Source organism: Podarcis liolepis, assembly GCF_965112155.1.
Source record: "Podarcis liolepis genome assembly, chromosome: 3".
Classification (NCBI taxonomy): Eukaryota; Metazoa; Chordata; class Lepidosauria; order Squamata; family Lacertidae; genus Podarcis; species Podarcis liolepis.
Window position 1 is genome coordinate 99,969,824 of NC_139557.1, and position 27,139 is coordinate 99,996,962.

Sequence of the window (27,139 nt, forward strand, 5' to 3'; positions counted from 1 at the left end):
GCCAGGGAAGCTTTGGCAATATGTCGTTCCATCAGAAAACCTCACTCTCCGCTGGCTGAGTGGGACCTTCTAAGGCTTGTTTACAAAGCTATTGTACTACCAACCTTACTATATGCTTGTGAAACATGGACCACTTATAAACACCATCTCCAACTCCTCGAAAGATTCCATCAATGGTGTCTCCGAAAATTTTTACACATCACTTGGGAAGACAGGCAAACTAATATCAGTGTACTGGAAGAAGCAACGATCACCAGTGTTGAAGCAATGATTCTTCAACATCAGCTTCGTTGGACTGGTCAAGTTGTGTGGATGCCTGATGATCGTCTTCCAAAGCAACTACTCTATTCCAAACTTAAAAATGGAAAGCGTAATGCTGGTGGTCAACAAAAGAGGTTTAAATACTGTCTCAAGGTAAATCTAAAAAGAATGCAGTATAAACACTGACAACTGGGAAACACTGGCCTGTGAGCACTCCAGTTGGAGAACAGCCTTTACCAAAGGTGTCATGGGCTTTGAAGACACTCGAACTCAGGAAGCAAGGGAGAAACATGCTAAGAGGAAGGCATGCTTGGCAAATCCACACCGTGATCAACTCCCGCCTGGAAACCAATGTCCCCACTGTGGAAGGATGTGTGAATCCAGAATTGGCCTCCACAGTCACTTACGGACTCATTGTTAAAACCGTGTTTATGGAAGACAATCTTACTCGACTATGAGTGATTGCCAAAGAAGAAGAAAGAAGATAGGCTACATTGCCTCTTCGACTATTGAAACATACATGAAGAACAAGATAGAGTGGTACCTCGGGTTAAGTACTTACCGTAATTCATTCTGGAGGTCTGTTCTTAACCTGAAACTGTTCTTAACCTGAGGTACCACTTTAGCTAGTGGGGCCTCCTTGCTGCCGCTGTGCCGCCGGTACATGATTTCTGTTCTCATCCTGAAGCAAAGTTCTTAACCTGAGGTACTATTTCTGGGTTAGTGGAGTCTGTAACCTGAAGCGCCTGTAATCTGAAGCATATGTAACCCGAGGTACCACTGTATATGAGTTTGCCCATTGTAATGGACTCTATCTATCTATCCATCTATCTATCCCAATGACAAATAATCTGTAAGCCCTTTTTTTACTCACCAGAAAAGGTTTTGTGCGTGTTTTCAAAGGTAGTTAACAAAAGGTTTTGTAATGTTAAAACAAGGTGGGATTGCTATGTTTCTCAATAGGAAATCAAGTATTTCTTAATTCTTTGGAAAGTTTTTAGCATGGTTTTTTTAAACAAAAAAAGAAGTTGAAAGGTGGGCATTGCTGAACAATAGCAAATTTTTTTGCACAAATAGAACAGTGAATATGGACAGCGTTAAGAATTCTGGTCTAAATAGACCAGAATTCTTAACTTTAAAATAATCCCTCCCAACAGAAAACATGAAATCTCACGGCCACTAATTTAATCTTTTATGAATTTATAATAGGCTCTTGTCAATAGCATGTCAAAGTATGGTAACAACCATCACAAAGTGACAATACTCAGGTCAATCCCTAAGAAAGTTAGGTACTGTGTACGGACAGAATTATTTTTTTAATAAAAAGCTTATCATTCAGTTCCTTTGCAATATTTCAAACCTCAGTTTCCTTTGTGTGCATCATTTTGGGTGTGCATGTAAAAAAGAATAAAAAATTAAAAGCGGCGTTTTGCTCTTTCCAAAACGCGCAACTGTGTCACACACTGAACTGGTTGGGGCGGACTGCAAAACGTTCTATTAAGACCGGGCGACTTAGTCACTCGCTGCACCATTAACTAAGAGCAAACTTAAGTTTTGCAAAGGGTCAGCAGATGACAGCTCGGAAGCGATCAAGGGGGCTTGATTTTCTTTGCGACCAAGAAACAAACAAACAAGCGAGCGAGCTCTTTTAAAGGGGACCCTCCTTTCACGCCGCGCTTTGCAAAAGGCAAAAGGCAGCTCGCTCAAGTTCGCCGAAGCGCCGTTCCTTAATAATGCTCTGTGAATGCGGCTCGAGCTGCGGTGTTTCATTTTCTTCCCCCAGCCTGGTGCGCCGATCGCCTCTCCTTGTGGCTGGCTGGGTACTCCCGCACTGTGTGCTTGTTGTACTCTCTCTCTCTCTCTCTCTCTTCCTTTCTCTCTCTCTCTCTCTCCCCCCTCCCTTTCTCTCTCTCTCTCTCTCTCTTACACTGCCAGCCCCTGATGTGATGGCGAAGAAACCCCGTTGACAAGGCACTGCTTTTTCATGACGGTGAGTTTCCCTTTGAGTGTATTATAATTTTGTGATAAAAATTTCAAGGAAGAAAAAAAAAACACACAACCTCCTTCCTCCCTTCCTTCGGGGAGGGAAAAGAGAGAGAGAGAGAGAGCGGGGGTGGTGGTGGTGGTGGGGGGAAGAAGAAGAGAAAGAGAGAGAGAAATCTATCTCCAGACCAGACAGAAAAGAAAAAAAAGAGGAGCAAATTAACAACCAGGAGTTGCCAAAACCAGGATATTAGGTTTCAGCCCAGAGAGCTATTGGCTCCGGGGCTATGTATATAAATATATATCTAGAGAGAGAGAGAGAGGAGAGAGAGGGGGGACGCGGGGAGGAAGATGAAGGAGGAGAAGGCGATTTGGCGCGGGTGGGCAGGCTGCTAATTCGCAGGGAAATGAAATATTTATTTCTTTTTTGCAGCGAGAGGCCGCGGCGGCGGCGGCTACTGAGGGCACTTCCAAAAAATGTTGTTTCTTAAAGGGGGAGAGACAGGCAAGGAGAGAGAGAGAGAGAGAGAGAGAGAGAGGAAGAGGGAGAGGACAGATAAGGTTTCAGGTCTAGGCTGATAGCTGAGAGAGAGAGAGAGACGGGGGGGGGCTGGGAGAGAGAGAGAGAGGACTGGGGTGGGTTTTTCTCTCTCTCTCCCCCCCTTCTCTCTCTCTCGCTGATGCCATGCAAATTTAGGAGAGGAGGGAGAGAGGGGAAGGCGAAAGAAGGAGGAAAAAAACCCGTTTTAATGACTCATTGATTGAGCCGGTTTAAAATTAGTTGTTGTTGTGTTTGGGGTGGGTTTTGTGTGTTTTTTCCTGGCCGCCCCCTTGGTGGCCATCAAGAGGGAGAGGAAGAGGGGTGTGTGTGTATCTGTCTCTCTCTCTCTCTGTGTGGTGTGTGTGGTGTGTGTGTGTGTGTGAGGAAGAGGGGGATCGAGAGTGTGTGTGTGTGAGGGAGAAAGAAAAATAATCTTTTCAAATCTCCTCCCTCTTTTCTTCCCCCCTCGTTTCTTTGCTTTTCTCTAAAGCTCTCTGGTCTGTGAAGCACTTTTTCCCTTTCCTCCTCCTCGGGAAAATGGAGACGCTCCGTCTTCTCTCTCTCCTGGGCGTGAGGCTGCCAAGGATTTTTCTTTTTCTTTTGCGTTCCTCGTTGGATTTGCTCTCATCGACCACCTCTTATCATCTTGTCATAATTTCCCGCTATATCTTTTTAGCATGGGCTGTGCTTTTTTGGTTTTTTTACGGGGATTCCCAATTCGTTTCCTTTATATGGTTTCCCCCCCTTCTTTTGTTACTCGGTGTTTTTCTTTTTCTTGTCTCCTCCGGTATCGCGTTTAAAGGAATGGAAATGGTGATTGTTTCTGTGTATGTGATTCTACGTCGGTAGGATTAAAGAGGGTGGGGAGGGGGAAGAAAAAATAAACCTTAATAGTAGGCTGTAATATACGTTTTTTAAAACGGCAAGAATAATAAATATTCTACATCTGTAATAACGCCTTCGTTTTTGTCTTTCGATGAACGTGAGCTTGTTAACTGCCGCCGGATTAGTCTTCCAACAAAGTACTTTTTTGTGGTTAATTGATTTTCAGTTATGGTTACACTATAATGGGGGGGGGGGATTGGGGAAGAGAAAGCTTTAGTTAAAAGGCTGGCTTCAAAAATCTCTGAAATGTTGGATCATTTTTGAGGTGGGTCGCCGATTTTCTTTCTTCCCTCCCTTTAAAACTGAAACGGGTTTCCGGAGGGTTGGGGTGTAAACGCCGGTAACGTTAAAACAGATTGTTATATGTATCTTGTTCTGAGAGCGGAAACAGGCTTAGCATTCGTAAAAATAAATAAATCGCCTATGCCTGGGCGAAGGAAGGACAATGAGGCCTTTACTTTTACCAGGGTTAGGATGTTGTTGTTTTTTAAAACCCTTAAACATGCATGGCTTTTGAATATCTTAAGCACTAATCGTGCTTTTCCAAAGCTCAGTCGAGGAGGCTGTTTTTTTTCTCTCCGTATCTGCGTTTACATGGCGGGGTTCGGTCTGGTTTGTGCCCCGCTTCGGAGGGACCAGGAGGAGAGAAGATGGCGCTGCCTGGCTACCGGCCAGGATTTGTGGCGCAGTTTCTCTCCGTTCTCTCTCGTCCCCTTCAAGCCGCCATTTTGAGAGACTCCTGACATTTCTTCCCGGGCCGGGGCGTTGCCCTCCGTTGCTTCCCGCGGTCTAGTCTCGTTACCTCAGAACAGACTCGAAAATGCTCCTTCACGAGCAAAATAATAACTCCTTACCCCACGCACTGAGGAAATTTATTTTTATTATTATTTCCTAGAGTAATCGGTTTCCTAACACCCCACCCCAAAATTTATGTGGAATGCGAATCGAAAGGTGTGTGTGTGTGAGAGAGTATACTTTTTTTATAAAAAAATGGCTACTCTATTTTAAATTATCCAGTCCTAAGCACACAGTTTACACATTCAGTGTACTGGGTAGTTGTTAAAACGCTGCTGCTCCCTTTTGCCAGGTTCTCCTACACTATAGTATAGTGGATATGGAAATCACTTAGTCCCATGTTATGTCTGCCAAACAACAAAGGGGCTGCTGGAAAATAAGCGATTTGTAAAATTTTAAAATGGAGGAGCAGCACTCTCTGAATTGGCCTTCTAGATTTCATTCGTCTCTGTAGGTGGGCATTTTTACACGGTGTACCAAGGAGGTCCTGTTTGCTAAAAAGCGAATAAGTGAGCAAAATACGCCTTCTTGGGCACAGGCATCCCTGTTGCTAAAGTAATAAGAGAGTAAAGTATGTGGAAAGCAATACTCTGTGTTGATTGGATTGAATTAACCTAACTAAAAATGCTTCCAAAGTTTAGAAATGGTTTGGCTTAGAAAGCCCAGTAATGTGGCTTTAAAAAGGCAACGCATACCATTGTGCTTTCCTGTGAGATTTAAATCCTGGGCATTTAAATATCATTTTTTTGCCAGTCATATCTTGCCAGCAACAGACTGTTATAAGACATACCTTTCTTTAAGCTTTTTTTTGGGGGGGAATAGGTTTGAGATTCCCCACTCTCCCCTCCCCCAAATATACTCCCCTTGATGAGATATAAATTTTTGTTTCACTGCTTACTGCAGTAATGTTTATCTCATGATTTTACAAAATGGCCTGGATGTTGTTTATTTTAGTTTCTAATGAGTAGATAAGATATACGGGGAAAAAAGATGGAAGAATGTTGCTTTGTAGTGGAATATCAAGGTCTCACATGAACTGTTATATGGACTTTCTGCTGTTTAAGCTGAACTGAACTCTTGCAGCCACTGGAGTTGCCCTATTTCAAAAAGTAAAAACAGGACATCCCAAAAATTGTTAACAAAACCCGAAAGTTTTTTAGACAAACCCCCAAAGTTGTTGAGCCAAAAAAGCATGATTTTTCAATTGACTTGCCTAAGATCCAGAACAAAGCGCCGCCTTTCGAACACTCCCTTCCTCAATGTCAATTCTGCATTTGACATCCCGGTAATGTCTGGGAAAATCCGGACATATGGCAGCCCTACTATTAACACCACGGCAACTGAGAAGTTCCTGATCACATAAGCAAAGTCGTTTTCTTAATGTTTCTAGTGTACTGTACAGTGCTCCAGGACCAAGGATGTAGCTTATAGAACAGTTTCTGACAAATAATACTCTTTGGTGAATGACATAGTTAGAACTGACATACTATTAATTACTTAATAGGATTATAGCGTTCCTTTCAATAGATACGTAGGCAAAATTAATTTAAAACAGTTACTTTATAGCATAGTGAATTAAATTAAATTTCTGTCTTCACCTTGTTATCATGAGAGAGAAAAAGCAGAAAGTTCACTGAGAACAGGATTGAGTGGATCCAAAACAAGTCAAGTTTCAAATTGAAGCCAAAAATGGTGTTCTCGTATGGGGAAGGGACTTTTCTGAAACACAGGCATTTCTAGTTTCGCTTAACATTCCCATTCCTCTCCACCCACCCAAATTGAAATGTCAGGCTGCTGAATGTGTTCATTCCCCCCCCCCCCGACAGTAATGGGTTCTATGTAAATTTCTTCAGGCGCATAGAGATAACCTAAAATACTAATTAGATTGTACTCAGATACATGGAACAGGGCAGATGTTCCAGAAAACAGATTGCCCTGTGGTATATAATACAGTGGTGCCTCGCAAGACGAAATTAATTCGTTCTGTGAGTTTTTTTGTCTTGTGAATTTTTCGTCTTGCGAAGCACGGTCAAGTCGCAACTGCACCTCTTCAAGCGGTTTTAAGAAAAAGGAAACAAACCTGCAAGACGTTTTCGTCTTGCGAAGCAAGCCCATAGGCAAATTCGTCTTGCGAAGCAACTAAAAAAACGAAAAACACTTTCGTCTTGCGAGTTTTTCGTCTTCCGAGGCATTCATCTTGCGAGGTATCACTGTATATGTGAAACGAGGATAGAAATCTAGCTGGTAGATTAATAGGAGGGACACTCAAAGATTTCTTGGCCAAAATAAATAAAATCTAGTAAATCTTTTCCAAGTTAAGAAGAAAACACGATAGGGTTTGACTTTGTACTTAAGATCTTCCTTCTGAGGGTACACATACATACAGGCCAAATTTTGCCAATCTTTGAGGTGTATCCTTGATTAATTACAAGTATTGCTTGCACTTTCAACCATATATTCTTATCATGCTGTGATTCATATAAGCACTGGTAGACTATAAAGTCACTTCCATATTTTTCTGCCATTTTTATAGAATTGAAACAAGACGGAAGAAAGAGCCATTCATAGTAATTGAGACAGAGATTCTAATTTCAGGTTTATTCAGATCTTTGCTTTAACAGAGAGTATACATTACCTATTTTTGTTGAACTGGACATTTGCATCCAGGACCAATTTATACAAAGCAGCTGACTTGTAGCAATGTGCCAACTGCTCCCAAATTTAACAAATTTGCAAATCAGATTTGCTAGGATTTTAAATAGGCCAAATTGCAAGGCTGTGATTTCATGATTTCCTGCACACCCATTTCAAGTATTTATCTGGAATTATTGAAAACATAATTCTTTTTTTAACCTGAACTATGCAGCTCCGGACAGGCTTTCATTAATTCTGTTACTGTGACCTTTCAGATGAGTGCTAGAGGAAAGTGCTGTGTAGTGGGTGGTTGCCAGTCTACACTGCTATGCAGATAAGTAGGAAACATGAACTGACCTTGAAATCATCATTTGAGGCCCTTTGTGTGCCTCTTCCACAGGAAGTTTGCAGGGTGGCAACACAAGATAGGACTTCTGTGGTGGCCCCCGGCTGGTGGAATGCTTTCCCCAGGAAGGCCTGCCTGGTGCCATCTTTTTACACGGACACTGTATACCCAGATTGTCATGGATGGGACACAAAGTGTTTTGTATGCTTCTTCCTACAATACCACTGTGTAGTCGGTACTGACTTGCCCATAGTTACCTGGAGGTTCCAAGTATAATATGTTCTTGAATGGCTTTTAGTGTAATTTTGTAAAAATACTATATTTGAAACTGATAATTTTACTGTGTATAAAATAATAACCTTGTGAAATGGTATCCATTATATGAAAATATGACATACATTAATTACATGGTACTGTGGCCTGTGCAGAAGAGACACACAGAAAGAGAAGTTCACTTCTTGATATGTGCAGAAAATCCTCACATAGGCCTATGGACAATGCAATTTTATATTGAAAGGATTGCACACAGGGTGAAAAACAACTGTTGGAGTTCAGCAAAGGATTCTGACTGGAAGCCATATGGAATGAGGAAATCGGAGTAAAACAAGAATGTGAGGCATGGAGTTCAAAAAAGGGTGGGAGAATATACCTTCCTCCTTGGGGCAAACTTCATGCAGAGATAGAGTTTCCATGGGTTTTTTTCTTGACAGGGTTATTTACTTTTAAAGGTTGCTTGATGAGAAAACAATATCAGCAACAAAAAACAGCAGATGCAGATTTCCCTAAAACTACATTTGGGGGAAAACTGCAACAGTTAAGTTCCTACCAGTCATGCAGCTTTTAAAAGGCATAGAAGCAGTTCCTGAACAAGATGCCAGTTCTCTTACTATCTTCTTTATCTGGCTATCCTCAATATGGCATACAAAAACAAGCAGGCACAGTGTGGGAAAAGCTTCACCTGCTTGTATTCTTCATATTAAAAGCAGATTAATGCTCCTAGGAAAACGAGGTGTCAGATTTACAGATGAGATCTGTGGGAGTTGTAGGATGTCAAGGGTGTGTAAGTCATACCCAAATCTCAGGGCTGTAGATCATTTGTAGAGCATCTGTTCAGCATGTAGACAGTCACAGATTCAATCACTGGCGTCTCCAGGTTGGACCAAAAAAGACCCCTACCTGAAATCCTAGAGAGCTGCTGCCGTTCATGTACATGATGCTAAGCTAGAAGGACCAGTTGTGTGACTTGGAAAAAGACAGCTTCCTTTGTTCCTAAGGCTTTTGTACTGTTAAGAGATGGATCTTTGGGTGAGCTCCCATCAGGTGTAGCTGTTGCCATTACTGCAACTCTATGATGAGAAAAGTATTGCCTGGTGAAATTCTTGATTCTGTGCTAATCCAAATACAGGACACTATTATTGTTTAGAAATCTTAATGATATGGGGCCCAAGAAGCAATAAAAATAAAAATTTCATAAACTGATATGAATTAACTAGCCATTTGTACTGTACGAATTAAATAGCCATTTGTACTTGGGCCAGGCTAGGCCTGGGTATGTTTCTCAATCGGGGATAGATTTAGGGGCAGGTGATTTAAGCAACTACCCAGGGTGTCAGGTTTGGGGATGCCTGCCTTGGACGATCTTCTCAGCTATTAATGGTTGAAACAAATAGTATAATTCGTTCATCTTCACATGAAAAGCTGGCAATGGTGCCCTACATGGCTAAATCATGCAATACGAAGTTGTGAACTGGACTGGAAATGCAATAAAAAACAAAGTATTCCAAAGCTGAACAAATGAAAGGGAGTGCCAAAAACTCCATGCCTGAGTGTTAATTGGTCTGGGGGTACATCTGCAGGGTGCTGGGCTGCAGCATGTTAGAGACCCACACTGTACTTTGGCTGCCTCCCTTTGTCCATTGCAGGAACTCAGAGACAGAAGTGTCACCCATTGCTGAGGGACATGGCAATGTGGGGCCCAGCCTGATCCCAGCCTTGCTTTACCCCCTTCGCCCTTCTAAGCTACAGTCTAGCTAGAGTGGGCCACTAGTTTTCTGTGGTAATGTATGCATATAGTTGTAGATCATTTAACAGATTTCTATACCGCTTTCTGCAAAATGTATCAAAGCAGTGTGTAGCAATTTAAAACAATAAAACTACATAAGAAATATACAGCTGGCCAAGAATAAATAGCAAAACATAACTAAGGGGGTCTATAAATGCTTTGGCAAGAAATAATGTTTCCAGTTGCTTGTGAAAGCACATCATGGAAGGTGCCTACCAGATCTCTTAGGGGAGACTTCCCTAATGAGGGAAACAGACTTCAACTTGACAGCTGTGGCACTACCAAGAGGGCTCCTCTAAAGACATCAAACAAGCAGGTTCAGATGGGAAAATATATTTTCTCAGATATCCATTTCTCAAGTTGTTCAGGGTCTTGTAAGTAAATAGTAAAACCTTAAAACTGGGGTCCTTTAGGATAGGTGTCATATGCATGCAGTAGAGAGCAGCAGGGAGCAGCTTAGCTGCAGCATTCTGTACCTGTTACAGCTTTTGAACCCCACAAAGTGGGTGTTACTGTTATCTAATTTCAAGGTTACCAATGTGTGGGTCACTGTTGTCTATATGTGTATGGCTATAACTTGGTGGTATGCAGAATGTTACAGACTGAATCTCCTAAGTGAGGGAAAATCCAACTGCAGAAAGACAATACTCAGTTGCCACTGGTTAGAACACTCAGTTGATCAAAAGTTACTGTAAGTAGAGGGAAAACACTGCTGAGTATGAAATGCTGATTTAGAAGACTTTTACAAACAATATTTGCATGGAAGCAATATTGGTAGGCATAATTTTTTACCCACTTATTTCAGTTATGCCACTGGATTTTCCAAATCGCAGATCATCAAAGTCAAATCATATCATGTTCCCACTGTTTTCCAGGAACCTCATATATACTTTGCAGAATAAATGCAAAAATGAGCACAGATGTGTAATACAAGTATATACTATGCCTCAAAGTACCATTTTACTCCTATATTCAAAGCAGCATGCAATAACGTGTGCCCTGTTGTAAAAATATGCTGTTGCTCGTCTACATAATTTGCAGGTTAGTGAACAATGGGAGCATTTTATAAATAAACAATACATGTTAGGAAGAAACATGTTGAAAAGCATCCTCTATTTTTAATTGTCGTGTTCTGGAAAGAAATAGAAAATCTTTATCATACAATATTATTTTTCCTTAGTTGTCATGGATGATGACGATGATGAATCCTGTCTCTTTGATCTTATTGGGTAAGATTTTTTAAAAAAGAAATTATGTGGAGAAATAATACAAAGTTCACTTTGCAAAAAGAAAATTTGCACAAATTTGTGTCTGTTAGAAAAGGGGCATAATCCCCAGATCTGCTGGCTGGAGGTTAGAATTTCATGAAGGTTCCTCCCTGCTGGTGTAGAAGATGTCCTACTCTGTGGGTGGGGCAGGCATCTCTGCAGTGAAGTCCCCCACTTTGCACAAGGAAAGTGCTGCATGTTTAGTTCTACCACTGGTGTTGCTGCTGCTTACAGTAGCAAGTGTTAGGCCACAAAATGGGGTGGGATGGATACAAAGCACCTTCATTCTCAAAGAGGCTCCAGGTTTGGGCCTCCTATTTGTGCTAACATGAAGCTGGCATAAATAATTCACCTCCTTGAAACCAATGGGGAGATTTTGTTTTAAAAGTGCATAATTCAAACACTGGGTAAGACCATCTCTCTATCTCCCTGCCTGGTTGGCAGAACCCAATCCCTATTAGGATAGCACTCTAGGGCTGAAATCAGGTGCACACTTACTTAGGAGTAAATCCCATTAATCTCAGTGGAACAATTCTCAATGAAGTTTTATTGAGTTCTTTTTTTGACAAAAGGTGGTGTAAGTTTCTTTAAACAAACAAATATGCTTTGGATGCATGTTATGATGTGCTTGAGTAAATGAAAGAAATGTTTATCATTTATTTACAGTTATTTATTCACGAGTACATAAGGCACCTTTGTAAACCACTTCGAGGTTGTTGTTTTTAACAAGCAATGTATAATTTTTAATGAAATTAATAAATAATTCAATAAAAATTATCCCAAAGGCATACAAAATATTTAAAATTTACAGTAAAAGAAGTAATGACAAATATTACCTTAATATATATTAAGGGCCACTTGGACAAACTTGAATTTCCTCATAGGAGGAGTGTCCCTGAAAGTAGTGATTGAATGTAGTTCTCTGATGCTCCATTTGGCACCTCCAGCACCAACCTTTTTACTTAAAAGGTCAGTACCAGAGGGTACCAGAGAGTGGCACTTTGCCTCCTTTCTTCCCATCAGCTTGATCACTGCCTTCTTAGACTTGGTCATTTCCCCCAGGTGGGATAGGGACTTAACAGTGGTGAGCAGCAGCAGAGGAGTGGGAAATGGCAGCAGGAAATGGCATGAACAATGGTGGCAGTGGTTTGGGAGCTAGTGACAAAGTATGTAGATAGCAAAAAGTGTGCCCACCATAGATAGGTCTCTTGCCAAAGGCCCCAGCATTTGGAGCTGGTCCTTCACAAAACGACATACAATGATGTAGGGAATAAACAGAGTTATAGCCAGCTAAGTCAGTGGACTAGTCATTAATTTCAGTGGTTCACCTCTGAATATGTCTTATTTGGTTCAGTCCATAGCTGATAGCTATTTTAAAAACAATGGAACAGTTAAATATATTGCTTTATGAATAAATATTTACACTATTGATAGGGTTTGTTGCAAACAAGCCAGGGTTGTTGCTTTGAGATGCATGCTCTAAAATAGTTGGGGATCACAGCCTCAGTATTCAGATGGTGTGATTCAGAAAGATTCTTCCTGCTTGTGCCATTTTAGTATATTTTAAACAAATGCAAGATTCTCAGACTGATCCATCTTACTTTCCTTGTTTGTATTTTTAAAGAGATGCACAGGCACTGAATTATTTCCTCCATGGAGCAGGCAGTAAACCTGTAAGTATCATATATTCTGGTTTGTGAAATATACAATTTTACAAATTGTGCTGCTCTTATTGTAATGCTTTTTCTGTATTACAGAACAGTGAAGACTTGACTAATGCAGGATATTCTGCAGCCAACTCAAATTCCATATTCGCCAATATCAGTGTAAGTTTATAGGAAAAAGTGTAATTTTAGTGCATGTTAGTGTGTGCCTAAGTTCTCCATTCTTATAATACTCCTATCTGGGTGAAGTAAAAGCCAAAAATAACATGCAGGCAATTGCTATTTAAACCAAAGGATTGAATATGGGTGAAGAAGGAGGAGAATTCTGAGCCTGTGCACTTGTGCACTAAGCTTTACACCTGGTTCAAACTTCTTGCTCAGTCTTGCATGCCACTCATGGTCATTAATCTAATGATACCTGACTTAGTAGTATTCTTGAGAGATGTTCTGAAAGGGGGGGGGGGGAGAGAAACCTATAATGAGCAACACTGTACTACTAATAATAATTTGTTTTAAAATACAGTGGTGCCTCGCAAGACGAAAAGAATCCGTTCTGTGATTCTCTTCATCTAGCGTTTTTTTTGTCTTGCGAAGCAAGCCCATTGACGGATTAGCGGATTAGTGCTATTAGTGCTATTAGCGGCTTTTAGCGGCTTATCTGCTGATTGGATCAGCTGATAAGCGGCTTAGCGGCTTAGAAAAAGGGGGGGGGAGGAAAAAAACCCAGCAGGAACTCGCAAGACATTGTCGTCTTGCGAAGCAAGCCCATAGGAAATTCGTTTTGCGAAGCACCTCCAAAACGGAAAACTCTTTCGTCTAGCGAGTTTTCCGTCTTGCGAGGCATTCGTCTTGCGGGGCACCACTGTAGTATTTTATTGTTATTGTTATTACATTTACACCCCACCTTTCCTCCAACGAACTATATGGTTCTCCCCCTCTCCATTTTATCCTCACAATGCTTTTGTGAGGTAGGTTAGGCTGAGAGACAATGACAGGCTCATCCATTGAACTTCATGGTTGAGTGAGGATTTGAACCCTGATGGTGTGTATTACAATTTTTCTTTCAGAGTTCTGATCCTAAGTCATCAATCAAAGGTGTCGGTAGTCAGCTTGGAGAAGGGCCTAGTGATGGACTGCAGTTGCCAAGTAGCCTTCAGTTTCTTGATGATGAACTTGAATCTTCTTCCTTGCCTGATCTTAGTGAAGATCAGCCTTTTGATATCCTCCAGAAATCTTTGCAAGAAGCTAATATTACCGAACAGACTTTGGCAGAAGAGGCTTATCTGGATGCCAACATAGGCCCTAACCAACAGTTTGCACAAGCTCAGCTTCATCCTTCCTCATCAGCATCTTTTACTCAGGCTTCTAATGTTTCTAGTTACTCAGGTCAGACGCTGCAACCTATAGGAGTTACTCAAGTGGTACAGCAACCAGTTGGAGCATCTTTTGCAAGCAATACAGTTGGTGTGCAACATGGCTTTATGCAACATGTGGGGATCAGTGTTCCTAGCCAGCATTTGTCAAACAGTAGTCAAATTGGTGGTTCAGGACAGATACAATTAATTGGTTCATTTAGTAATCAACCTTCCATGATGACCATCAATAATCTTGAAGGGTCTCATATTATTTTGAAGGGTGGTGGGCAGCAAGCACCTGGAAACATGAGTGGTGGTCTCTTGGTTCATAGACAAACACCTAATGGTAACTCATTGTTTGGCAACTCAAATTCCAGTCCAGTAGCACAACCTGTAACTGTTCCATTTAATAGTACAAATTTTCAGACGTCTTTGCCTGTGCATAACATCATTATACAGAGAGGTCTTGCTCCAAATTCTAACAAGGTTCCCATCAATATCCAGCCAAAGCCTATTCAGATGGGCCAGCAAACTACCTACAATGTGAATAGCTTGGGAATACAGCAGCATCATGTGCAACAAGGGATTCCTTTTGCTTCGTCAAACTCCCCTCAGAATTCAGTAGTTGGTCCACATATGTCTGTTAATATTGTTAGTCATCAAAATGCAAGAAAAGCAGTTACCTCTCAAGCCGTAAGTAATGCCGGTGGTAGTATTGTGATCCATTCTCCTATGGGACAGCCTCATGCACCTCAGAATCAGTTTCTTATACCCACAAGTCTGTCAGTAAATCCTAATTCGGTTCACCATGTCCAGACCATAAATGGACAACTTCTTCAAAATCAGCCTTCCCAGCTTGTTTCTGGCCAAGTATCCACTGAGCATGTTATGCTAAACAGGAATTCTACGAACATGCTTAGAACTAACCAGTCATATTCAGGACAGATGCTGAATAATCAGAATGCTTCTGTACAGCTAGTTTCTGGTCAGACATTTGCAGCTCCTGGAAGCCAAGTTATAGTGAACCATGGGACTTCTCAAATTGTTAGTGGCCAGGTTCCACTACAACAGGGATCGTCTGCTGTGTTGCATTTATCCCCCAGCCAAGGAAACATTTCCCAAGGTAGAACAGGCTTTACCACAATGTCTCCTGGACAGTCAACAGGTTCGAGTATCTCATCAAGCAACCGGTTTACAGTTGTAAGTTCTGCTGCTACAGTGCATCCCAACATTGGTCCATCAGCCCAGACTGTTGCTTCCGGAGGAAATTTTGCTGGAGATCAACTTACACAGCAAAACAGAACACAATTGTCAGTCACTGTCTCACATCGTCTTCCAGTTTCTTCTTCCAAATCAGTGAACACCTTTAGTCACACATCGGCATCCCAGCCCCAGTTTTCCTTTGGCCAGGTATGGATTGATGCAAGTTCAAAATCTTTAGCATCTTTAAAATCTTTGCGGCTGCTAAATGTACATATCTATGATTTTATTGTTTTACAGCAAACAATGCAAACAAATAACACCCTAAGAACCTTTAGAATCTGTGTCAATGGATCAATACTTCTTGGTTGGAACTATTGGGTTGTATCCATTGTTGTGCATGGAGATGGCAGCTCTTTTGCTTCCCCTGTAGCCTCCTGTACCCTCTGAAAAGCTTATTTAGAAGGTTGAAGGGGAAGCCATGGGCTGTATCATACGAGGCAGCAGTGAGAGGTTGAAGGATTGCTGAAATTGGGCAGAGGAATCTTGTTTTAGTAGAGTTAAATTCTTGACATTAGAAGACCTGCCTCCTGACTGCACCACCATGTGACAGAACCCACACATAGGAAACTGCTTTATGCTGAATCCATCCAGCTCAGTATTGTGCACACTGACAGGCAGTGGCTCTCCAGGGTTTCAGACTGGCAACATTCCCAGTCCTAACTAGAGATACAAGGGATTAAAGCTGGGACCTTCTGCATGCAGAACAGGTGATCCGTTACATCTCTTTTCTTCAGTAAGACACCTGGAGAAGCTTTTGGTGTAGGGGGAAAACGGGAAGGGAAAGATCCATGGTTTGAACTTGCTTTCTACTTGTGCAACGTTTAGTACAACCCATTATTTCTGTTCCTTCAATAAGTCTTGTTTAGTTGCTAAAAGTGAGGTTTTCAGAATTCTCAGTAGTGATTTAGATATTCATTTAAAAGTATTGAAGTCACATTGTAGCTGATTCCTGAATACTATTTACAGTATTGTAATTTGCATGTTGAGACTGCATGAGAGATGAGAAGGTGAGCTCTTGAGGTTGTCAGACCATTCTCAAGTGAGTGAGAAATGATTCCATTTAATATATATTTGTACTACTTGTTCTCTGTATCTTTAAAGATGTGGAACAATTTAGAAGTTTTTGATGGAAGGTATTGATTGAAGGTCCAGCAATGGAAAACCAAATGGCTCAATAAATTTCAGTTACAATCCAACATGGCTCAACAAATTCGGAAAGTCTTTAACTCTGGTGTGCAAGCAAAAGGTGGAGGGAAGGTAGAGCCTACTGGCATAGTGCTTCTTGGTCTAATAAACCACAGATGTTATATCTGAACTGGACAGGATGCCACAGATTGGCCAACCATTGAAAAAAAGGGCAATTATTTTGTGTGCCAACCTTTCAGATAAACAAATTCTCTACCTATCGTAGCTCATTTTATTTGTAGTGCAAGGTAATAAAACTGGAACTGCAGATAGAGTTTATATGTTTTATTTTGTATATAGGATATTGGCTTTTCCTTATCTTTTACCTTTAATGATCTGCATAGTATTTATGTGTGGTCTCTTTTTTCAGACTCAAAAAAAAGTTACGAATTTGGTGTCTTCAGTTTCAACGTCAAAGTCACAGGATAATCTAAGACCACCTCAGCTAACAAGTCTTTTAGGTAATAAATTGCTAAGTCAGATAAAGTTTTTGTTTTTTAAATACCTTTATTCAACTCCTTAGCTATGAAGTGGGTTCTTAACTACAGCAAAGGTTTGTCTTGAATACTACTTGAAAATTTGAACTTTCAGGCTGATGTTAAGCTGTGCTACTGAGAGTTAACACATGTGTCAGATTCTGTTCGTTTATTTATATGCCACTTTTAAAACGGTTTTCTCAAGGCGGCTTTCAATTAATGCAATAAGAGCTTTTAAAACCAATCTCTAGAAAACATTTAGCTTAAAAGGGCAGCATACAACAATTTCCGGTCAGACTGGTAAAAAGCTATATTACACTTTAAAACGGAGAGAAAATCCAGTTAAAATATGTATAGATAGAAATTTAGTTTAAGTTCAGTAGGGTGGAAATTTAGGAAATGCACTTTACAAATTGCTAAAAGTCTTCTGCAAATTTAGTTGATTCTTCACATGGCTTTTACAAGTCATAAATGCTTTACAGAGAACCAGCAATTTACTGAAATACATGAAAATGTAATGTTAGAAGGATGTTTTCATCGGTTGCAAAGAGAAGATGCATGAGCAACGGAGCTGTTTCCTGAAGTTAGCTTCACTAATTTCTCAATTCATGTATGGCCTTCCAGTATTGTCATTGTTCATCTTAGAACATGGGTGAACTTCTGGGACTGTGCCTGTGACCTAAGGCATTTAGTAGTATGTTAGTAGTAAACATAAACTTGGGAGCTACGATTGGAGCACACATTTATTGTGGAACACACACGTGCCCTTCAGATGCTACAACAAAAGTGTAGCTGACCTGTAGTGGAAGTGCAGGAAACGTATCTTTTGTTTTAACCTTGAAGTGACCCTAAGATTTGAGAGAAGCTGCATTAAGCTTGCCTGAGTAATTGAGCACATTAGTTCTTTGGGAGCCAAAAAGAGAAAACTCACGTATTCATTGGAACTTGCTCTTGAAAATGTGTATTTGGGATCACAACTTAAAGAAGTCTCTACAAATAATAGCAGAAGATATTTCAAACAGAATGTATATGTTAATATAGTAAAAAAAGAGCATGATGCTTTGATTAATTTGCCTGATTGAAACAAGAGACCGAAGTGTGGGGGTGGGGGGAGACTAGACAGTACTTTAGTATGTGTGCTATTTACATTACGAAGACAGGGATTAGCTGGGCTCCCCATGCCTTTTTTATTGATACCTGTCTACAACTTTGGCATTCTGAAGTTCCATGAAATGGCAAGTGGCTAGATGCTGGCTTAAACCTCACAGGCTCATGAGATAGTTTTAATAAATATTTGTGTTTTGTATGGGCTTGCAGTAGTTTTGTAAAAGCATTGTTATTTAAATACGCATTCCTACGTGCAAATTAATTTTAAATCATTCAGTGACATAACTAGACAAGATTCCAAATATTGTATAGGGGATTGTTAAAGAATCTTCATAATATATCTTCTTACAGGACAAGATACCGGGGGTAAAATCATACAGCAGCCTATAGGCACAGCACTGACACACCAGGAAAAAGCAGTAGGATCATCTTCTGCCCAAACAAATGTACAGGTAGGAGGCAATTTCCCCTTTCCCACCCTCCGCCCTTGAATGTTCCTGAAAAGGCTAATAGTGCACCAATCATTTCTTGTTTGTACTATTTTCTACATAGAATATAATAACCTTTCCATTAGTCATTTGTGGGAGGAAATCCATGATAGTATATACTATACATCCCATCACTTTTAAATATTAAATGAATATGTGCTGGCTAAGCTTGACGGTAGCTGGAGTCCAAATAAGCTGGAGGGCACAAGGTTGGAGAAGGCTGTGTTAGCATATCTGTTGGCACTGTAAGCTCTAGTCATGTGCTATCTTTGGGTCAGGCTGCAAAATATGCAGTCCAATCCTGTTATTATTTCCTTGGAGATAAATGCTTCTGAGTTTAATGGGGCTTATTCATGAAAGTGTGCATTGGATTATTGCCTTTGTATCTGTCAGATGCATATTTTCAGGAGTATATAGCCATGCTGTTGATTTATTTTCTTAGCATCTCAAAAGATTAAAAAATGCCTTTTTGAAAATCCAAAAATGTGGTCATATTGGTAATGCAGTCTATACAAAATGCATTTAAGAGATTTTTTTTTAAAAAACACCCCATAATTTTATTATCTTAAATAGATTTTGAGGCCATTTTTATTTCTGTTGGATGATATGCACAACTGTATAATTGATTTTTATAAAAGAAACTTAGCCCAGTGTATTTGATGCACGTTTTGAATCTAGGTTGATGGCCATACAATTGGACAAAAGAGGCCTGCTGCTAAACAACTAACAAAAGGAGCCTTGTAAGTTGTTTCCTTTTATGCATCCTTTTACTTTAGACATTTCCTCCTCTCTTTCCCTCCCTCAAATTTTGTCAAGTTGTTACTCACATGTGGTGCTATTGTAAACAACTGACAATAGCAATCTTCCCATTAGTATTCTACAGCAGCTACAGAAGGACCAGGCACATGCTGTGACTCCTGATAAAACTCAGTTCAGATCTTTAAATGATGCAGTCCAGAGACTCCTCTCATATCATGTGTGCCAGGGATCACTGCCAACAGAAGAGGATTTAAGAAAAGGTACTTTTTCGCTCTCCAAATAGTTATGAAAATGCTATGCTTCTGGGGTTGTATACCAGTTAAATGTTATATATTGTACTAGGCAAAGCCTAAGAATCAAATGCTTTAAATGACTAGTTTAGTTGTTAAGAACTACTATTCTAAATGTATTTTCTTCACCTTTCCAGTGGATAATGAATTTGAATCTGTAGCCACACAGCTCCTGAAAAGAACACAGGCAATGTTAAATAAATACAGATGTCTGCTCTTGGAAGATGCTATGGTAAGACTAATAAAAACACACACGTGTGCATGTGTGTATATTATGGATTTGTGCATCTTATCCCACATGGCTTAATTTATTGTAACACAGCAATGTGCAGCTTTCATCTAATTCCATGGTCCATATCTCTCAACATGTAGTACTTAGGAATGTTTAGCACTAACAATAGATTTCACTAAACAGATAATGTTATCATCTTGTGTTGACAAGTTCACTGGGTGAGAGCTTTTTGACTTCTACCATGTTCCCCCCTCCCCAGAAGTCTTAATGAATTTCAAAAAATGTGAGCGGGGGTTGGGGTCGGTCTCCCTTCACAAGGTAAGCTTGCTCAGAAGAACTCTCCTAGCCTATCAGGGATAAATGTACAGGAACAGAAAGGTCTGAGCAGGCATATTTGCACGGTAATTTAGTCCTTTCAACTATTTGTTGATAATAGCCTGGCCACAATGATTCATGCATTGGTAAACTCAATATTCTATTATTGCAATACGTTCTATGTGAGGTGGCCAGTGGGTCTCGTCCAGAAGCAACAGCTTCTGCAAAATGCTGCAGCTACACAGTTGGTAGGGATAAACTATTGCCATAACCTAAATGATGCTTAAAAGCTTCTATTGGGAGATCATACACTACTGAGCCAAGTTCAAGATTCTGGGATTAATTTACAAGGCCTGTAACAACTTGGATCTGGGGCACCTAAAGGACCACTTGATGCCTTTTATCACTGCTTGATCACTGATGTCTTTGGGGGAGTCACTGTTACTGATGCATACAGTGACCCGGAACGCAGCGCCCATTCAGACAGAGAGTTGCTTGTAGCAATTACATACACGGACGCTGATGATGTTGCTATCTCATCACAACAGGAAACATTAATCAGTACCAGGAAAAATACACAATTTGGCCACATCACACTCACTTGCATTTCACATAAATTGCTTAGAAAGTACCTGCACATTTGCCCCATAACTTCAATTCTATGTGGCATAGAGAAGTGCTTCTTTTTAAAAAATGAAAGTTATGAGTCTGGGGGACTTTCCAGAGGCAGCAGTGAAAGCCTTCATGAGGCACCATGGTGCTCATGGGTGCTGGGTTGGTAATCCCTGATTTAGTGTTACTTGTGTACCAGCCTACAGTCTTCATTTTTTATAGAGGCCTCTTTAAAAAACAACAACACCTCATGGCTTTTGCATCCACCTGTTTTACAAAATATGCACACACTTTCAGATCTGGCATATTTAAGCAAAGTTATTACCTGCAAAGTTAGGGCTGCAATCCTGTGTGCACTTTGAAGTAAAGCCCCACTGAATTCAGAATGAAATCACTTCCAATTCAAAATACATAGAGCTGTGCTGCACAAACACTTTGATATGGAACAATAATATTATAAAAATAGTTTTTTTCCTATGTTAACTGACTTTTCCTAACAAACCAATTTTACAAAACAAATGTGTGTATTCATAATATATAAAAACGCCAGTTTTTCTTTAAAAATAAGCCCCATTATGAACTTGCCACCTCAGTTTGCCTGTTGAACTTAGCATTCTGTTTTATAGTATTGTTAGGAAACTTCATGTTGTTCCTTGCAAGTAAAAGTTAAAGTTGTTAATTATAGAAATTATTTTGTTTGTTTCTTTTCCAGAGAATAAATCCTTCTGCAGAAATGGTCATGATTGACAGGATGTTTAACCAGGAAGAAAGGCAAACTCTTTCCCAGGATAAACGCCTTGCAATAGTAGATCCTGGTAGGTAACGTAACCATTTTAAATGAAAGCATCTTCGGCTGCAGTCCTATACAAATAAACCGGGGTGTAAGTTCTATTGAACTCATTAGGTCTTACTTCTGAGTAGACATGTATAGACTAGCACCGTACCATACAGAGAAATGATTTTAATATTTATAACAGTGGTTTTTTTTGCCATAAGTAAAATTAGAATGCAGGAAGGATTTATATTTGTGAGTCAGACATAGAGATGCAACATCTGTGGAAACTTGGGTGCTGAAGGAAAAATACACCTTTTTTTGGATGGGGGGAGGGGAAACCCAATCATTTTGACATCCTTGTCAAACCTAAATTGTATTTATTTATTTATTGCTTTAAGAACTTTAAATACATTCTGCATGATTAAAGCTGCAATGTTATACCAACCTATCTGAGAGGAAGCCCAATTAAACTCAGTAGGACTTGCTTCTAAGTAGATATGGGTAGGACTGCACTGTTAGCAGTTAATATACAAAACAGTGTTACATTTATAAAGTGAAAATGTATATATTAATTCATTTGCATTCAAATGAGCAATTCTGTCCAGAGAGATGGAACTCCAGTCTGTTACACTTTAAGTTGACTATACATACTTTTTTGCCAGTTTGCGAACAGAAATAAATAAAGTTGAAAACAGACCTAATCAACAGTGGGTTGGTGCACATATAATCCTGGTTACCTGTAATCCCATGTGTCAGTGCATGCTTCCTCTCTCTGGAGCAAACTCCCTTTTTCTGGTCTTAATTGTAGTTAAGGGAAACAGTGGCCCAGACCTTAACCATGGTTAACACTAACCTGAATTCCCCTTAGCTCAGGACCTGAAACCCACTAAAACCATATTTTAGTACACATGCTTTAGTTCTTCTATTAAATGATCTTCAGCTAGTGGGCTGGGACCACAGCTGGGTCACAGCCAGACCTTGATAAGTGGGTCCCAACAGCAATACCATACCATATGGTAACAAAATCCAGAAGGGTCTGAAAGTGTGTGGGTCCTAATTCTGAAAAGATTGAAAGCTACTCCATTCCTTGTTTTTCTGTCCATGATATGTCACAATTCTTTACTAAAATGCTTGCTTTCAAATTTCAGATGGTTTTCTAGCAGACTTTTGTTGTCCATCCACGCTAATTGACAAGATCGCTGATGAAACACAGCCGGCTGAAAGTGATCATCAATCTAACAAATCTTCAACGTCTCAAAACCAGACTGCTAATACCCAAATCAAAGACAGATCAAGTTCAAGCACAGCAGAGTCTTTAAATCACAGCAAACTTCAAGTAGTGCCTAACAATATTATGAGTTCACAACAAGGAAACAGTTCTGTTAAAAAATCAGAAAGCCTTGCAAAAGCTTTAAAATTTGAGAAAACAAGCTCCTCTCCTGAAAGCCAACATATGGCTGATTCAGAACAAAAAATCGCTGGCAAAAATCCAGGAAAGTCAAATGAAAACTCTTTAGGTTCTGAAGATCATTCGTCAAAAAACTTATCAAGTGTAGATCATGGTACGCATAATAAAACATGTCGGAACACAGTTGATTCTCACTCAGAGGCAACATATAATCATTCCCTCCAAGACAAAACTCCTCGGAGTTCTCCAAAGAATGAGGATTTGCATCAAGACAGTTTAAAAGGTTCTGGGGAACCCCAAAAGGATTTGCTGCTCAATAAGAGTTTAGAGACTACATTCAAAAACATATTGGAACTGAAAAAGACTGGGAGGCAGCCACAGAGTGAAGCAACCGGCAGTGGCTCCCTAGAATTAGAGTATCCAAACTTTTCGCTTATTTCTTCACAAGAAAACTGCCTGGAGAAATTTATTCCAGACCACAGTGAAGGTGTTGTAGAAACAGACTCTCTTTTAGAAGCTGCTGTAAATAGTATCTTAGAGTGTTAATAGTTACAGTACCATGGACATATTTCTCTTAGAAGTAAATGTGAATGACACCACAAGAACAGCCTGACAAATGTCAAAGGTTACCCTTTCTAAAGTAGATTCTGTTTTGTGTTTGAAAGCAATACTCATTGTGGTTACAGTGAGGTGTCCAGTAATGTAAACCCTTGAGAGAAAGCTGTCTGGTAGGGCCTACACATTATGATACAGCTTTGCTGATCGTTTTAACATTGCAGTTTAATGAAACTGCAGTTCACTAGGCCCTAAGTTAACAAGGTAATATACTGACAATCACAGTCTAGTAACAGGTTTCTTAAATAAAATGTTAGGAATGTTGCATTTAATAGGAAAAGATCCATTGCCTCCGCCCACTATCACTTGATTTTGAGATTTAATATTTGGGGCTAAAAAAAATTCCCCAGTACCTCTGTTTAGAAATGCCTATCTCTTGAGGTTTGGAACAGAGAGAGAGGAATTGGGAAGGAGAGAAAATGGCGTCAGTGTTTACAGGGCTTTATACTTTTAAAGTGCTTTTCTATGCTCAGTGAGCAGAAACAAGTATCTTACATAGGAATTTTCTGTATTGAATTACACTGTATAGTTTTTGTCACTTTCAGCACTGCGTAAAATGATACATGCTAGTCTAAGAAGCTAGTAGATGGAAAATTGTATACAAAGAGGCTATAATATAGCCATAAAATTCTGTATAGACATGCATAAATGTATATATATAAACACACACACACACACACACACACACACACACACACACATAAGTTTCATCAAGAAGAGCTTTTTCATTTTCTAATTGGATATAGTCAAACTTAATCTTTCTGATGTGGTATAATTTTTTCTAGACCAAGTGTCAAAAGCACTTTTATTTGGAAATCATTGTAGTAGTTTATACTTTAAGGAGATAATAGCCTTAATCTGAACAATTTAAAGGCCAGTGTTTGCTATTTGCTTATTTCTGCTTCTTGCTGTTCAAGAATGTCTGTCATCTGTAGCAGCAGTTATAGTTACCAAACTATGTACAAGCCAAAGTTAATTTTCTATCCCATTAAAAAATTATAGGTTGAATTTAGAATTTGCCGTCCACAAATTTGGACTTTGCCTTCTGTTCATGGAAGGCTTTTAATCCAGTGGAGGAGCCTGATGGCGGAGGAGGCTGCAACTTTTGCAGATTCTTCCTTCCTCCTACAATGCTCAGTACCATTTCCCAAATTGTTCCAAAGGGTTTCCCAACCCGCATCTGGAGTGGATTTTCATAGGGCTGCAGGGGAAGGGATAATCAGGAAATGTCACTTCTTCTGCATCAACCAACGGGAGAGTCCCTGAATCCAAGCCTATCTCTAAAGGCATTTAATACAAAATATAGATCCAAAGGAACCCGTTACATGTTTGTATTTGGCTAGTTGTCATCATGACAATACAATCATTTATTATTTTAACCCATGGCATTTCCCCATTCTTCCTGTGTGTTTTAGAAATTATTCTACCACCATCACCAGTGCTGCTAGGTACATTGCTTTTGTGCCATTAGTAAGAGGGATGTGGCATGTATGCCTACTAAAAACAAAACAAAACTCAAAGAGGTGTGTTTTTTGTAAAGCAATCTCTGTAGCTTCCCTTTATAAACATCTTCAAAAGCTTCCTTATGGATATCGTCATAGCCTTAGAGCCCTGAGGTGCAGCAGCCTCGACCCAGTGGTAACTGTGTGCATACAGAGGTTTGGAATTCAAGCATTCCCAGTACTGCTTTTGGGGAGCTTCCTCTTCCATGCTTGTGTGGAGCTCCATGGAGCTGTGTGACACAGCAAGAGTAGCAAACTGTGGTTGTCAGTTGGATTGCCAGAGCGCCCAGATAAAGGGCGGAATTTTGATTTCTTCGCTCCAATTTTATTGTAGCGGTCGAGCCATATTCTGCTCTTTAAGTAAACACAAAACACTACCACCGACCTTGTGTTGAAACAGAATAACTATAGAATAATAAAAGATAAACAAATTCAGCAAAATAGTAATGCAACTTAATGTTCTGTTGACTCTTAATAGGATTAGAAAGACGGGGGGCTTTAAAATTTTGTTTTTATTACCACTTTTTTTTAAAGTGCCAGTTTTAAAATTTAATATTTGTGAAACCCCACATTCCACGAAGACAGCATTGCCACTTTGGTTCATTTTTGTAGGCATGGGTCCTGTACTTGCTTTCTTATCGATGATAGTGCAGCAGCTACCTTTCCATCAGGATGCTGCAAAGAATAAATTCATTGAACTGTAACCATAATGAGATGTCTAAGAAAGCAGGGTGTATGTTGCACCAGTCACAGAAATCAATTGATCTAGAATCTGATTGGAAGAAGGATAAATTTGACACATACTTGTAAATTTGTCTTCTTTTGGTTTTATCTCACAGAATAAAGTTTCTTATCAGCTGTACAGAATATTCTGAACCTAAATACCAAAACAAAGCTTACACATTTTGAATATTATGTGAGAGTTTACTTTTAGATAAAGGTTTAGCTGAGACATCTGAAATGCACTTCCATCAAATGTGGATTAAATTCCACCTATATTGATTCCAACATTTATGCTGGGTACCCACTGAACAAAGTTCAGCTAAATTAACCTACGGTAGCTAATGTATTTTATTTATTGAACTTGGTTTTAGAGCTCTGAATATTTTAATTGGTAATGCAGTAAAAATATTTTTGTTGTAAAAAAAAAGTGTGAATTTGTTATGCAGCACATGGTCCTGAATCCAGTGAAGAACCATTTATTTGTGCATAACTGCTTTGTAGGATTGGTCTCTTTACTTCCTGGATGTCTTTCCATGTTGTCTAAGGTTAAAAGAAAATTTTAGTTGGCAACTATGAAAAAAAAACCTGATTCAACAATGTCAGCATAATTGAGCTGTTAGATTTGGGAGGCCTTACAGACTGACTTTACTGAAAGAGGATGTGTCACTTGTTGTCAGTGTGGTATGGATTTTATTTGCTTAAATACTTTCATTTGTATAGTATGTCTCACTTGAAATTGCTTTGTATACATTTTGTAAAAATATTTATAAAATGTTTTGTAAAAAAAAGTATAACAAATTGCAGTTTATTTTGTTATGTTGGATAAATACTGTTAAAAGACAACACGTTGGTAAAATATATTGTTAACCCATGGATAGGAAATGTTTAGCTGGAGACTACGAATTGAAACAACCATTGCAATACAGCCAAAGATTTGGGAAAAATGTGTTATCTGTGATTGTCTTGATTTACCCAAGATTAATAACTAGGTTTTGAAAAGGATTTCTTTTTTAGTTTCAAGTATCACAGTGGCAGTATATTTTTATTACGTTTATATCCTGGTTTTCTCCCAAAATGGTATTAAAAACAAATATATACCGGTTTCTAAGTGGATTCTCAGCTAGACACTGATCTAACCAAGACCTGCGTAACTTAATTCATAGGCTTTAGCTATTCTCCAACAGAGCTGGAACAGGTTCAGAAAGGGACAGCAAAATTGATCCCAGGAGTAGAGCAGCTCTCCTGTGAGGAAAGGTTACAACATTTTGTACTTCAGGAAAAAGAAGAGATTAGGTGGAGACAAGACAGGTCTATAAGATTATATACAAGGTACAGAGAAAGAAAGGTTTTCTTTCTGTCTGTTAATTCAAGCCATCTGATGAAGCCGAATCTTGAAAAATTCAAGACAGAAAAAATACCTTTTCACGCATAATTTGTTGAATTTGTGGAAGATGCAGTGATGACCACCACCTTGGATGGCATTAAAAGAGGATTAGACAAATTCATGGAATAAGGATATGTTTTGCTTCTAACGTTGGAGGCAGCGTATTGCAGTATGGCAGTGGTACTTGTAGGTAAGAACCTAAGAATGCAAC

At 39.5% G+C, this 27,139-nt stretch overlaps 1 protein-coding gene across 6 annotated transcripts; it reads left to right on the forward strand.

Annotated features, from left to right (window-relative positions):
- The first annotated feature begins 1,527 nt into the window (after positions 1-1,527).
- Positions 1,528-26,488, forward strand: BICRAL (BICRA like chromatin remodeling complex associated protein). Of its 6 annotated transcripts, XM_083494177.1 has the most exons (13): positions 8,424-9,319; positions 9,425-10,281; positions 10,688-10,736; positions 12,400-12,448; positions 12,533-12,601; positions 13,507-15,204; positions 16,613-16,703; positions 18,177-18,277; positions 18,992-19,053; positions 19,187-19,332; positions 19,500-19,594; positions 21,234-21,336; positions 22,445-26,488. In XM_083494177.1, the coding sequence occupies exons 3-13, from the start codon at positions 10,693-10,695 to the stop codon at positions 23,248-23,250; spliced, it is 3,264 nt and encodes a 1,087-aa protein (XP_083350303.1). In that variant the 5' UTR covers positions 8,424-9,319; positions 9,425-10,281; positions 10,688-10,692; the 3' UTR covers positions 23,251-26,488. The 6 variants fall into 6 exon arrangements, with proteins under 6 accessions (XP_083350298.1, XP_083350302.1, XP_083350300.1 ...); XM_083494172.1 differs by lacking the exons at positions 8,424-9,319; positions 9,425-10,281 and adding an exon at positions 1,528-2,251; XM_083494176.1 differs by lacking the exons at positions 8,424-9,319; positions 9,425-10,281 and adding an exon at positions 2,351-2,624.
- Positions 26,489-27,139: the final 651 nt, after the last annotated feature.

Bases quoted from the DNA above. Each gene is read 5' to 3' on its own strand.
- BICRAL (XM_083494172.1), top strand. From the start codon at position 10,693: ATGGATGATGACGATGATGAATCCTGTCTCTTTGATCTTATTGG. The intron at 10,737-12,399 runs GTAAGATTTTTT...GTATTTTTAAAG, and splicing joins TGTCTCTTTGATCTTATTGG to AGATGCACAGGCACTGAATT. The intron at 15,205-16,612 runs GTATGGATTGAT...CTCTTTTTTCAG, and splicing joins CCCAGTTTTCCTTTGGCCAG to ACTCAAAAAAAAGTTACGAA.